The 14,844-nt window shown below is 42.0% G+C and overlaps 1 protein-coding gene and 1 long non-coding RNA gene across 2 annotated transcripts; both read left to right on the forward strand.

Annotated features, from left to right (window-relative positions):
* Positions 1-403: 403 nt before the first annotated feature.
* On the forward strand, positions 404-1,119 carry LOC113020890 (uncharacterized). The gene is made up of 2 exons (XR_003272242.1): positions 404-687; positions 898-1,119. It is a non-coding gene; the product is annotated as an uncharacterized LOC113020890 (long non-coding RNA).
* Positions 1,120-11,183: 10,064 nt separating this feature from the next.
* On the forward strand, positions 11,184-13,327 carry LOC113020035 (uncharacterized). The gene is made up of 2 exons (XM_026163703.1): positions 11,184-11,302; positions 12,240-13,327. The coding sequence occupies exon 2, from the start codon at positions 12,241-12,243 to the stop codon at positions 13,180-13,182; it is 942 nt and encodes a 313-aa protein (XP_026019488.1). The 5' UTR covers positions 11,184-11,302; position 12,240; the 3' UTR covers positions 13,183-13,327.
* The last annotated feature ends 1,517 nt before the right edge of the window (positions 13,328-14,844 follow it).

The raw sequence follows: 14,844 nt of genomic DNA on the forward strand, positions 1-14,844 counted from the left end.
TCCCACATCCCTCCCACATTTCCGGTTCACGCGCGTTAAAATATGATATTTTGGGGCGCGATGGATTTTTCTTGGACACGCGTTGAGACGCGAATGTGTATGGCAAGCCGTTAGAGCCATAAATCGCCACTTTCCTAACCCGTTTGGTTAAGAAATGGCGTAAAAAACGCCGTTTAATTATTCAAAACGCCGAAAAAAGCGGCGTTCTGTTCCGACAAACGCCGCTTTTTCCGCCACTCGGATGGCGCCCTGAACGCACCATCCGAGTGACGTAAAAAGCGGCGTTCAAAGACAGACGGAAACGCCGTTTTTTACGCTACTCGGCACAAAACGCCGTTTTTATGCATCTTTGAACGGCGTTTTTTACGGCGTTCTCTGCCAGCTGTAACGCCGTTTTAAACGGCGTTTTATTGAAATTATGCAGGGCACTCCCCATGGTTCCCTCATCCAATTACTTTCAACTCATTTCACCCAATCAAAGAAGAGGAAGTGCAGACCACACTAATGCATCACCGATTCACCTTGCTGCTAAGTGATTGCCTATTCAGTACCAGTGCTTGTCACAGTATTCACTTGTATTATAATCCCACTATGCATTTTGATGTGTTTAAGGCATGATCGAGCAAACAAACGACAGAATACTTTTTCTGAAACCTTAACTGTGTTACCTGTTATGGCAGCTAACAGGTAATGAGCAGAGCTAGCTCTGCTCATTTCTGAGCTTCTTTCTTATTTTCCTCTTTACTTCTCTTAACCTTTAACTTATGTTTTAGCAATCAGATCCTGCCATCTTGCATTACCGCTTCGTGCTAGTTATGTTGACTTTTCTCTTCTTTTGTCTCCACTTTTTTCACCCGTGTTTGGACACTCGGCGCATGGCTCCTTTGTTTACATTAGGGATCAGCTGTTAGCGCTGCGCCCTGCAGCTGCGCTACCGGCAGACAGACCCTACATCCCCAGTGAGGGAAGAAACGGGGGTGATGTCTCCCGAGGACACCTCACACACCATCTCTCCTTCCTGTAATCACTTTAAATGTGAGATCGCTCCCTGTCCTCCCGTACTGGTGATGGTGAAGCCAAGGAGAGAAGGCCCAAGTAATAAACACCCGTTTCAAAGAACCGACCTGTGTCTGTGTTGTTGTGAATTCTGTCATGGAAATCAGTGCATTTCCTGAAAGAAATCTCTCCTTCCGGGTCATCCGTGGATCGAGTTTCCTTCGAGACGTGGGCAGCGATAAGCAGAGTTTTGTATAAGATTAATTATTCAAAGTAAGCTCAGGTATGCCGTTCAGCGGGTTAGTTACAGCGCCGGGAGTAGCCTGGGAGAACAAAATGATACAGAGACTGCTTTCCCAAAATCAACTCAAAGTTTATTCTTCTGTGCAGGGTTTTTATAGGCAGAAGGGTTCGTGTGTCAACAAGTTTCAAGTTACAAGTTACAACCATATAAGGAAGTTCCCCCTAGCTCTGAAAGGGGCCTTCTATAATCTCAACATACTTTTGACAGGTCCATTAAACACTAGACAGTTAGAATCCTTTAGTGATATAAGTTTGCACATGGTAGAATACTGCATGTAGTTATTTGCATTAGGAAATGTTTAACCATATATACCTAGAGGCACATAATCAATGGTGTGTGATCTTTAGCAGGCTGCAAACTTGATGTGCACTCGAGGAATGCACTGTCCCACTATACCACAGCAGGATCAACGCAGCTATGCCTGTTCCAGTTTAAGTGCCTTCTTTACATATAGATGAACTGTTGGATTTTCCAGACCAGCAGGCCAAAGGAAGTTGCCCGTGGGGTCGCAGCAAGAGGAGATGAAGTTCAAACAAAGGGCATTGCAGAAACAGGGTCCTTTGTATAATATCATCAAAAAAGGTATTCAGTACATGCTCCCAAAATACTAAAATATCTAACATTTCCTGTATCCTTTGGGGCAACAGACCTGAGTCACACTTTTAGAGAAGTACCTGGTGAGGTGGATTGAGAGGAATATCCATGATGCATGGCAGTTTGTTCACTCACTTCCTCTCCACCACAGCTTCCGAAGTGCAGCCAATCACAGAGCTTGCTCTCCTGATCCAAGAAGAACACATCAAAGTGCGCTGCACAAGCTTGCTCACAAAAAATAGCCTGCCCATACACTGCTTGTGTACAGCTTCTGTTTTGATCTTCCAGTTCAGCAAATGTATATATGTGGGTGTCCAGGTATTTGTGCTCCTCCACCACATCATATCAGTGGGTTCAGTATCTTATACTTTTGTCAAGATAATGCACACTGCAGCCGACAGTTATCAGAAAGAAGCCATTACCAAGTTACATGGATTCTTTTTTTTTTTTATAACTTCATGTCATATAAACTAGTTATGTTATGTGCAACACTGTCATGTGCCACTCTGGTTTTATGTTTCAAATTCGTGTAAGACATCCACAGTACTCTGATGACATTGACAAGGACATCTCCAGTTTACATGGGAAACTATTATTTCAGGTTCTTGAGATTACTTATTTACGTCACTTTTGAGAAAACGTACATACAGGTCTGATTCAAAACTGTATATCTATTTTTTTAATGCATGTTGAAAGGGCAAAAATATTCATGAGATACTGTTAACATTATTAAATTTGAAGGCTATTATACAGTGGTATTACTTTAAACTGAGTAAAACGGTATTTTGATAAAAGTTAAGGTCTCCGTTTGTTTCAGAAAGAGCATACTGTCATTTACTTGCTTTTATTATTTATTTATATGCCCTCCGCGGACCATCTCTGCACTGCGTGGGTGATTAGTGGCTCCCTGCACAGTAAGGGCTGCACACACAGGGACAAGACGCACTCGGTTACGATCGGATCTTCCCTGGGCAGGGGGAGGTGATGAACTGTATGCCACTTTTTCATTGGCATACATTAAGTACAATGTTTTATTGCCTACGGTGGGGCAGGTCACATACTGGGTGAAGGTGGGCAGTGTGGAGTCCAGCGAGACATGATTAAAGTCCCCTGATATTAGAAGAAGAGCTCTCGGAGATTGCGTTTGCAGTCTGCGGACCACAGAGAGTCACAGGCTACCTCCACGGATGCTAACCGCTAATAGCGCAATGTCTGTGTTGCAGAGTTGTTCTTTCACAGCGATGTGCCCAGAGATACCACAACCGTCTTTAACAAACACTGCCAGCCCCCCTCCTTTCCTCTCACCGCTGTCTCTCGTCTTGTCTGCCCGCAGCAGCTGGAAGCCGGGCAGCCTACTCACAGAGGGAGTACCGGGATACTGCCACTGTGACCGGGTTAGCGTCATTAGCTCCTCAATCATATCAGGGAGTGATCTCACATTTAAAGTGATTACAGGAAGGAGAGATGGTGTGTGAGGTGTCCTCGGGAGACATCACCCCCGTTTCTTCCCTCACTGGGGATGTAGGGTCTGTCTGCCGGTAGCGCAGCTGCAGGGCGCAGCGCTAACAGCTGATCCCTAATGTAAACAAAGGAGCCATGCGCCGAGTGTCCAAACACGGGTGAAAAAAGTGGAGACAAAAGAAGAGAAAAGTCAACATAACTAGCACGAAGCGGTAATGCAAGATGGCAGGATCTGATTGCTAAAACATAAGTTAAAGGTTAAGAGAAGTAAAGAGGAAAATAAGAAAGAAGCTCAGAAATGAGCAGAGCTAGCTCTGCTCATTACCTGTTAGCTGCCATAACAGGTAACACAGTTAAGGTTTCAGAAAAAGTATTCTGTCGTTTGTTTGCTCGATCATGCCTTAAACACATCAAAATGCATAGTGGGATTATAATACAAGTGAATACTGTGACAAGCACTGGTACTGAATAGGCAATCACTTAGCAGCAAGGTGAATCGGTGATGCATTAGTGTGGTCTGCACTTCCTCTTCTTTGATTGGGTGAAATGAGTTGAAAGTAATTGGATGAGGGAACCATGGGGAGTGCCCTGCATAATTTCAATAAAACGCCGTTTTAAACGCCGTTACAGCTGGCAGAGAACGCCGTAAAAAACGCCGTTCAAAGATGCATAAAAACGGCGTTTTGTGCCGAGTAACGTAAAAAACGGCGTTTCCGTCTGTCTTTGAACGCCGCTTTTTACGTCACTCGGATGGTGCGTTCAGGGCACCATCCGAGTGGCGGAAAAAGCGGCGTTTGTCGGAACAGAACGCCGCTTTTTTCGGCGTTTTGAATAATTAAACGGCGTTTTTTACGCCATTTCTTAACCAAACGGGTTAGGAAAGTGGCGATTTATGGCTCTAACGGCTTGCCATAAATGTGCACGCATCAAGTTAGGGGCGTTTGGGGCTTTTTTCTCGCGCCCATCGCGTTCGGTGTGAACACACCGTTACTCGACACAAGCTTCGAAGCCTCGATACAGAACGTCACATCACTACATTTAACTAATTCAAAAGATATTTCAACATTTATTTATCTAAAACAAAAGTTTACTCTAAATTGATGTTTAACAGTAAAAAAAAAAAAAAGTTTTTATGTTTTCTCCATAAAGTGTATGTAAATATCTGGTTTCAACTGTGAATATACTGCTGTGTATTGAAATTCCTCTTGTTTTGCATAGATATACTGAACAACATCCAAAGCATAATATATAAAATAACATCTACCTGAGTTTTTTCTTTGAAAGAACCTCCTTATGTCCATTGTTGTGTTCATCAGTACACAATTGAAACCGATTTAGAGAGCTTGTTTAGCCGTGGAGGGTAACAACTGAAAATATGAAATGTAAGCTAAGACTCTAAAAAATCAGCATTGCTGTTCGGCTTTTTATTTATCCATTTGTTGATTCACCCGAAGAGCAAGTAACGCAACCAAGTGATCAGTTTGATATCAATCTTTTGTGATACACCGTCATATTTACATTATTAGTTCAGTACGAATGATTTTCTTTGGTACCTGGTCAAACTTAAGCTCTCCTCTGTCTGCAGCAAACTCGCAGGCAGCAGCTTCTCCCCCCTCGCTCACATGGGTGCTGTGCTCAGTCGCCTAGTGCCTGAGCTCGGATCATACCAAAATTAGGGGGAATTTACGACGGTGCGCTCTGTGCTTCGTGTGTTGTTTTTGTTTTATACAGTTGTCAGTCAGGCATCTAACTAACAAATTACACTCCAAAAGACCCCATGCTTCTGAAAAAATGACCCGGGCTTAAGCGCCACCCCCCGCTCCGCTGATGGTTGACTCCAAATCTCCCGAACACTATGTCGATTTGAGAACGCAGGACCGAAACAGCGAGACCAAGACCGAGACCAAGACAAAAGTCCGTCGAGACGAAGACGAGACCAAGACCACGTAAAAGTGGTCTCGACCAAGACCGGTCTCGAGACATCCAACTCTACATCAGGCCCAGAAAATGGGCAGATTCACATAAGTTGCAGCTCGTTACCTGTTTCAAAAGGATCCAGTGTTAATTAAAGAGTGTGTTTTTTACACATATATAACTTTTCTGCATAAATAACTGGAAGCTGAAGCTACACTGTAGAGAATCTGCCCAATTAAAAAGCCCTGCAATTACATATACTCAAAGTTATGTTTTTATTGTAAATGAGGGGAAATACTCAGGAAATGAGTGTTTAGCAGTCATAATAAGAGCTGACTGAATTCTTTAAATACTAAGTAAAACTGCTTCAAAGCTTCCTTTGTAACCTTCTTAACAAGAAGCTAGTCTGGTAAGTAGATGTGGGAATCAACAGATACCCCACAATACGACATCTCAATGTCACTCATGATACAGTATTATTGAAACAACATACAAAGAAACTAACTAACATTTTGTCAGTGCTTAAAAACAAAAAAACCAGACTCAAATTTCTTGGGGAAAAAGACGATTTTCTATAGCAGATAATTAAATAACAGAAAAGCTGACCTACAGTGACCTACAGTGAAGTTTCACGGTTAAACAAGGTTTAATCCTGTAACATTATTTCAGATGCTGTGCTTAGTAACACCCTGACTCTCTTTTTTTTTTTTTTTTTTTTTTTTTTTTTTTGCCTGTCCCATTAGGTTCTTTAGCCATCAGAATTGTTGTCTGAAGACCAACAAGGATACCCAATGGATTTACTTTGCCAAATGGATCATCGTGGCATTGCCGTATTGGTCCATTTGGTCGATCTTTGTTTTTATTATTTATTATATTTTATTTTCAGATGTTACAGACGGGACAGACATGAGTGAGGGATAGGAAAGGGAGAAAGAAAGAGGAAGGAAAGGAAAAACAGAAGGGGAGAGGGACAGTGAGAAAGGGGGGGAGAAAAAAGAAAATCTCCTGGATCACCTGTTGAGAGAAGAATAGAAAACAAGCAAAAAAACAAAAAAAACAAAGCAACATACTAAACACAACACCATCGCATTAATCTAGCTAAGTGTAAACAGCAGTAAATACTAAATATTCAATGTTGTTGTGCAGCACGCAGGACAGATGTGCTTCGAAGTAGCAGCCAAGAAAGGTGTAATTTAAGTCTACGAGCAGTGTACACCCGTGTGCATACCTGTGTGGATCAGCGCGCTTGTATTCCAAAGGTTTCTCCATGTAACGATCTGCTAGGGAGTGTGGGGGGGCCACAGCCCCGTCCTCCAGGGTATGAAGCAGGTATGGAGGAGATCAAAACTCCAGACATCCAGAGGCCCCCAGAACACAAGAGACCATGGAAGACCAACAGAGGGGCAGCCGCGCCACTGTCCCAGTAAGAGCTGAGGAGAGTCCCAGATGAGGGTTCATTCAGCAGCCGCGGAGCAGAAGCCAGGGGGAGTTGCAGTGACGCGCCCGTGAGCTCCGCCGGCAGCCAGCTGTGCCTGAGTGACCGAGCCCCAGGCCGAGAGGCCGGGGGCACCCCACCTCCGAAGTGGACCGAGCGAGCCCCAGGTTCCAGGCCCCGATAAGCGGCCGCCAAGGAGTGAGCCGGTGTGTACCTGGACGCCCACCCCCAGACACAAAGAACCACCAACGCACCGACACCTGAGGGAGTCCGCCACCGGCAGGGGAAGTGGTGGTGGGTGGAGATAGGCCTCCAAACCTTGGAGGGCCTGAGGTGTCCCCAGAGAGGTGGTGTCTGATACCCAACCTGACATATAGACACAGACATACAGGCACACACAGACACAAACATCCATTCCCACCCTCATGCTCTCATATGCACTCACTCCACACTCAACCAACGTGGAGACAGACATAAAGAGACGCTGTACACATGATCACACTCCCCAAGCGTACTCTACAAACCGGGTCTAGGTGCCCTTGCCCCTGGAGGGGGGAACTGCACCCAGACCCAGGTGGTGTTACCCTTTTCCCTGCGGTGGGGAGAGGCAGACCACCCCGACTCCGCAGCAGCAGGGAGGCCCCACACTCCAGACCGCAGTCGGACGGCCAACTCCTCCTAGCCCTCCCGCTCCAGCAGGCCGCAGAGAATGGGGGTGGGAGAAGACTCCAAACCTCCCTCCACCCGCTCATTGTAGTGTTGATGCATGTGTGTTCTAAGGTGCAATTAAAACCCAGGAGGGCATGGAGCTACCTGCCAAGGAGCAGCAGGTAAGCGCATAGTCCCTCCTGATAGCCCTCAATGTCTAAGTGTATTTAAAATTGAGAGGTGGGCAACGACGCCAGGGGTGAGGTGTACACCCTGATGGTAATATGGAACACCCTGACTCTCAGCTCTTTGATGACTTTCAACAGCAAGTAAGTAAACAGCAAATACCTGAAAAACGAACTCGTCCTCACAATTGTGTGATGCTGCACAATTAAAGGTGGATTCATATAACAAAAGAGAGAACTATTTTAGTCCTTAACATAGCTCTATGGCGTCACTCACTGCTAAAGTATTGACTTTGACTCATTGATCTAATGTAGACATTCATTTAAATACGTCTAAAAAATCCAGTTTATTCAACCCTGGTGACACGATTTCTAGAAGACAGAAATACTGACATTGTTCCTTGCAGCTGTCGAAGGACTTTCAAAACACAGAGATGTGATGATTGAAGTTGTAACACAATCACATCTTTCTACATATGAATGATCTCAAAAGTTTTATAATAATGGATTGGATTTATATAGCGCTTTTCAAGGCACCCAAAGCGCTTTACAATGCCACTATTCATTCACTCACCGGTGGAGGCAAGCTACGGTTGTAGCCACAGCTGCCCTGGGGTTGACTGACAGAAGCGAGGCTGCCATATCGCGCCATCGGCCCCTCTGGCCAACACCAGTAGGCAGTAGGGTAGAGTGTCTTGCCCAAGGACACAACGACCAGGACAGAGAGCCCGGGGATCGAACCGGCGACCTTCCGGTTACAGATATGCTTCCCAACCCCCTGAGCCACGGTTATAGTATGATGGTAACTATAGAACAACATTAAATGGATTAAATAAAACCTGAATTACCAAACAAATTGTACAAGAAAACACTGCCATTAAAAACATGTACACTCTATTTAAAATTTATTCGTAAGCTTCGACATTGGAGACTCTACTACATCTCTGACCCTGGACTCTTTTGCTGGCTCATTCTTACTTTCATTTAGGTTCAAGTTCTACAAATGCTTTCTGCACATTTAGACTGTTACGACCCCCTCTGCTAGAGGCCAGGGGGAGAGTAACAGCTCTTACACAGGAATCTAACAGAAACAGGGATTGTATTACCAATCAACTGAAGGCTTTGATTTTGCCACCCTACTTGATTTCTCCATTTGCCACCCTAAGAAAGTTTCTCTAGATCTGCCCCCTTTTGGTGTCATAATAAGAGCTGACTGAATTCTCTAAAAACTAAGTATTCAAAGTTTCAAAGCTTCATTTCTAACCTTCTTTATTAGAAGACACTCTGGTAAGTAGATGTGGGAATCACCAGACACCCCACAATACGACATCACAATAGGTCTCTCATGATACCATATTATTGCAACAAACAAACAAACTAACTAACATTTTGTCAGTGTTTAAAAGCAAATAAACAGAATCAGTTTTGGGGGGGGAAAGATGAATTTCTATAGCAGATAATTAAATAATAATGTATGCTGTATTGATCCCCGTGGGGAAATTACTTCTCCCCATTTGACTCATTCACTCAGTGAAGCAGTGGGCAGCCACTAAGCAGGCACGCAGGGAGCAGTGTGTAGGGACGGTATCTTGCTCAGGGGTACCTCAGGGTAGCTGTTCAGTGGATTCGAACCCTTTCTGACTTTCTGATCATGTGGCAACCACTCAACCTACTGACCTATCTTATTAAAACATACTTAAAAGGCAAAAATTCATTGGGCTGTAGTGGAGTCCTAGCTGGGCTTTATGTTTGACACCCCTGATCTACAGAGACTGTAAAACTTTACAGCTTGGAGATGTTTCATGAGGTTACGGTACTACGGTGGCCCCTAGAGACAAAGCATGTACAAACTCCAAAACACGTACAAAATCCAAAACACGTGCAAAATCCAAAACACATGCAAAATACAAAACACGTGCAAACTCCAAAACACGTGCAAACTCCAAAACACATGCAAAATACAAAACACGTGCAAACTCCAAAACACGTGCAAACTCCAAAACACATGCAAAATACAAAACACGTGCAAAATACAAAACACATGCAAAATACAAAACACATACAAAATACAAAACACATGCAAAGCGCAACGGAGACCAGACCGTCCCATACAGCCCATGTTTGCAAAAAACTTGCTGTTTATTTTGCAAATCGAGCTCAACACTGCCCCTAGCGTCCTGGAGCACTTCCGTTGTGTTTTGGATTTTGTACCTGTTTTGGAGTTTACATGTGTTTTGGATTTTGTAAGTGTTTTGGAGTTTGTGCGTGCTTTGTCTCTAGTGGCCACCGTACAGATCAGGTTTAATCCTGTAACATTATTTTGACAGCTTCAGACACACTGACTGTGAGGTCTTTGTTGACTTTGAACAGCAAGTAAACAAAGAGCAAATGCCTGGAAAGCAAACTCCTCCTCCTTTATGATGTCATGGTTAAGTATTAAAGGTGGATTGATATAACAACATAGAGGCCTTTTTTAGTCCTTAATAAAGCTCAATGGCCTCACTCACTACTAAAGTATTGACTTCTGACTCATTGGTCTATTGTAGACATTCATTTAAATACATCTATGCCAACATTTACATTTTTTCCTTTGTGTCTCACAGATTTCTTAGAAGAAAAAAAAAGAACTCTGTGGACCAGCTGGTGCAGGCAAATCCAGTTTACTTAACCCTGCTGACACGATTTCTATAGGGCAGAATTACTGACAGTGTTCCTTGCAGCTGTTGAAGGACTTTAAAAGCACAGAAACATGATGATCGCAGAAGCATAGATTCATTGTGGGCATTGTGCGTCACAGGTTTTTTTTTAATTTTTCTGTCTAAAGAGTGCAGTCCAGTGAAAAAGTGGAGCTCATGAATAATATTTAATCAAAGACAGGACTGAAAGACATCTTAAATCACTGCTGAGTAGGCTGCAGTGGATGGACAGCGCATAAAGTTCTCCCATTAAACATTTTAGTTTGATAAAAGAAGGACCTTTTTTTTTTAAAGGAAAACTACTGGCGGCAGCTAGCGTTACCTCTTAGCCTCCTGGTATCAATGATAAAATCCTAGTGGAATTAGTCATTGCATTTACAAGACTTCTAGAAAATGTGACCTCTGACCTCCGATGTTTCAGTAAAAACATTCAAATAAAAAATGACGCAAACTTTTAGTTAAAATTTGATATAATGAAACTAAAAGTTTGAGTTGTATTTTTATCAATTTCCTCCTTTATTTTATTTTATTTTTCTCTGTCTTCCTTGTTTAAAATACTTTTGGAAAAGCAATAAATAAATCTTTGGGGGGAAAAAGTTTGAGTTGTAACACAATCACATCTTTCTACATATGACGGCAGAAAGATATAAGATTATATGATGACAGCAATGATAGAACACCTTTAAACGATGAAAACCTGAATTACCAAACAAATCATACAAGAAAACGCTGCCATTAAAAACATCTGTACACTATTTGAAATTCATTTGTAACCAGCTTCTAGATTACAGACACTACTGCAATCTCTCACCCTGCAGTCCGGCAGACACGTCCATATTCAAACTTTGGACCTAAACCTGCTCGTAAAAAGATCAATAATTTGCATTTATGTGACTGCTAAACTACTACTGGTGTTGCTCTTTGATAGCCTCATCTAAATAGCTGGATTATCAAACTTCCTCTTGACGACTAGCGGAGCTTATTGCTCTGGTTTCATTTACCAGGAAACGCAAAACATAAAGGGAGCTACGACTGTCCTCACACAAACAGCAGCAGCAGACTTACACAGGTACGTTCTCTCATTTCCTGGTGGATTCATTTTTACTTACTGTCACTCACATGACTTTACCTTCGTCTCTAATGCAGCATTTATTCTACATTTAAAGATACAATGAAGTGGGTTTAACATGGAGTGGATTACATTGCACTTAGTCCACCTTCTCTTAAATTACAAGCACACTCATTCACATAAAAATGATCTATTCATCTGCAGTATTACAGTTTTAAACAATATAATTAGTTTAACTTTCTGAGAAAGGGAGAGGCGAATATCATGAAACCAGAGCCAAACCTGACAACATAAATAAGTAAAACTCTGGGTTAACAAAAGTGTAATGAATAAGTGGGGAAAATAAAAGCATGTTTGGTCATGGCTATAAAATATGCTTCACCTCTTTGTTAAAGAATTACTTAGTTTGCTTTGTTTAATTAATCCTCTGTAAACTGAGTGTTGAGCGATCCTTCCCTGTTAGTTATCTGAAGCTGACAGGAGGCTTCAGCCAACAAGTTACAGATACAAGTTATTAGTGTGATTTTCTCTCTTTATGTCACAAAGTTAAAGCTGTTTGAGAAAACAACATTTCTCACTAACAAGCCTCTCTTAACACCCTCTTAATTAAAAGTAAACTCTAATATTAAAAAAGTAACTTTTGATTTCAACTGAAGAAAGCTAAATTTTAAAATGCAATTCCAACCCATGATGGATGGTATAAACCAGAGAGGAGACAAACAATTAAAACCTGTTTCAGAGTTTGTGTGGCTGAATGGCTATCAAATTATAAACTAGGAATAAATTTAAAGCTGTCTTAATCATTAATAATCTGTTAATCACTTTTTGCAGTCAACACATAGTCATTTGATGTTTCACTGGTAAAAAAAAAACATGTAACGAATGTCAGAATATAAAGTATGAACAATAAAAACAGTGACTTCTTAAATCTCTACAGGATGAAGATGTTTGGAAGAATGATGAGCTGCTGTGTGGCTCTCCTCCTGACCTTCAGCTCTGTGTCAGCTGTAAGACGAGCGCTCAACTCAATCACTGATCTGAGGTCAGTAGGCTTTGGCCAGTCTGTGCCCGAGTACAGCCTCTGCTTGCTCCACTGGTTTGCAACCACAGTTGACTTTGACAATAACAACATCATCCTGCTGACCTTTGACCCAAACCGTGGTGATTATGGCTCACATCATTATCGCAACGATGAACAGCTGTTAGACCCACTGCCCAGGGGATACCGATACTACACTGTCGGTAACATCTACCAAGATGCATCACTGGAACTTCCAGATTATGTCGTGGAGTCGGACATTGAGGAAAGTAACAGGGCTCGCATTATAATTAGAGTCAGGGGGCGCAACGCAGTACGGACAATAGACCAAGTCTATATCACACAGCATTATGAGCCATATGAAGCTCGAGGGACAGAGTATGATCCACAACATACATATCGGGTCACTACCTGCCTTCTAAGAGTGTTGAGAAAGTTTTCCTTGCATCTCAATAACATCAACTCACTGGCTCTCAGAAACAGAGTTCATGACTCCCAGCTATCAGAGATAAGAAACATGTGGGGGGACCTCGCTTGTGTTGGACTGTTGTTGTTTATTGTGATCCCAGAAAAATATTCCTCTCACAAACGCAACAACAGACGTCAGCCAGCACCAAGAAGCAACACACAAAGTTATGTTGTGGTCAATATCCCAGAGAGCAGGGAAAATGGTGACTCTGTCGTCCTGGACACGTACAACTCTGATCCTTGGCATTACACATCTCCCTCACGAAGAGACAGGTGCAATGAGAAAAACCGGGTTCAGTGTTTATTCTGTTGTTGTTTTCTAACAATAATTTTTTCAGTCTTTCTTATTATATACCTTGTCTCACGACTTTAATTTGTTTCGTGACGGAGCTAATAAGTCAAATCATTCGTATGTCAAAGCAATTTTCCCCACTGACATGAATTGAAATGCCATTAATCCGTTCATGACCCGAAAAAACATTGAGAAAGGAATTTGTTGCATGTTTTTCAATAAGAAAAATCTACTTATAAATAACAAATATTATATAAAAACACAATAAAATTTAATGCACTGCAATAATCTGGTCTTATTAAGTATAATATACTTCATTATGGTGCAGAGTGTAGAAGTTTGATTATTTCTGTAGTTTTGAAAACACTGTTCAATAAAATATATTTTCATGTGTGTGATGGTCATTTTGTGATGTGTCGTAACTGCCTTGACACAAAAGTCGTATTTGATATAATAGTTAATGTTTTCAATAATACAAATTTCCTGGAGATCTGCTGACCTAAAACCAACACGATTCACTTGATTCAAATCCATCTCTGACTGTTTGTTGCAGGACTTTCATGATTCACAACTTAGTGTATAAAAAACAGCAGATAAGATATGTGGCCGACAATAAGAGAAGTAACAAGGATTTTATTATAATTACAGTCAAGGAGCAAATTGAGGCATTGATAACAGACCAAATGTGCATCACACAGCATTATGAGACATGAAAATCAGCGTATGAGGTCTAATCCAGAGCATACATATCAGCTCACTACCAACCTGCTGAAGGAGATCAGAGAGTTTTCTGTGGAAGAAAATGACATGAGCTGACTGATGGAAGCAGTGCTGATGATTCCAGCTGAGGCAGATCAGAAACACATGGGGTGACCTTTCTTGTCTTTGACTGTTTTTCTTTATTGTTTCTGAGGAAAAGTATTCCTCTCACAAACACAACAACAGACCTCAGCCTGCAGCAGGAAGGAGCACACAACGTTTTTTGTGGTCAGACTGTGAGCCCCTCTCAAGTGACTGAACTCCTCTTCCTATTTGTAAGGGAGAGGCCAACCACCTTTCACAAAAAGCTTATTTCTGCAGTCTCGTTCTTTCGGTCACTACTCAAAGCTCGTGACCATAGGTTGAGAGTAGGGATGTAGACAACTAGTAAATTGACAGTTTTGCTTATACCCTCAGCTCTTACAACCTCACATGTTATACTGATCCTGACTCTGGACAGAGGAGACTCTTCATTGACAGTAGTTACCACACTGACACCTGACGCATCGTCAATCCTGAGATACTACTTCATTGAAAACAATGGGCGAGGGCAGCTCAGCTCATAGTATCAACTTATTTTACTTCCTTACTTACAGCTCAATAAACAAGGTCTGCAGCTAGATACATCCAAGGTGTTAGCTCCATGTATAGTTATTCAATGTTTTATTTTGAAAAGCCTCAAAAGGATATGGTGCGACACGATGGTTTTACCATCGTTGTTGCACAAACCGATGCATAAAACAGTCTCATCCATCCAGAGTGTTTTTTAAAATATAAGAAAAATAGACAACTCCAAGAAGAAATTAAGAAAGCCACTACACAAGGTGACTTCTTTACATTTTTATTTTTTACTTGTAGGCCAGAAACTGCTAGAGAACATTTATCAGGGTTACTCTATATTATGTTAGGAGGAACTGAAAAGTACAAGCGTTCAGTGTCTCAATAAGCAAAGTTGTTTTGTAGAACATATCCAAATATTATACA

This window comes from Astatotilapia calliptera, chromosome 4 (genome assembly GCF_900246225.1).
Source record: "Astatotilapia calliptera chromosome 4, fAstCal1.2, whole genome shotgun sequence".
Taxonomy (NCBI): domain Eukaryota; kingdom Metazoa; phylum Chordata; class Actinopteri; order Cichliformes; family Cichlidae; genus Astatotilapia; species Astatotilapia calliptera.

Bases quoted from the DNA above. Each gene is read 5' to 3' on its own strand.
- LOC113020035 (XM_026163703.1), top strand. From the start codon at position 12,241: ATGAAGATGTTTGGAAGAATGATGAGCTGCTGTGTGGCTCTCCTCCTG.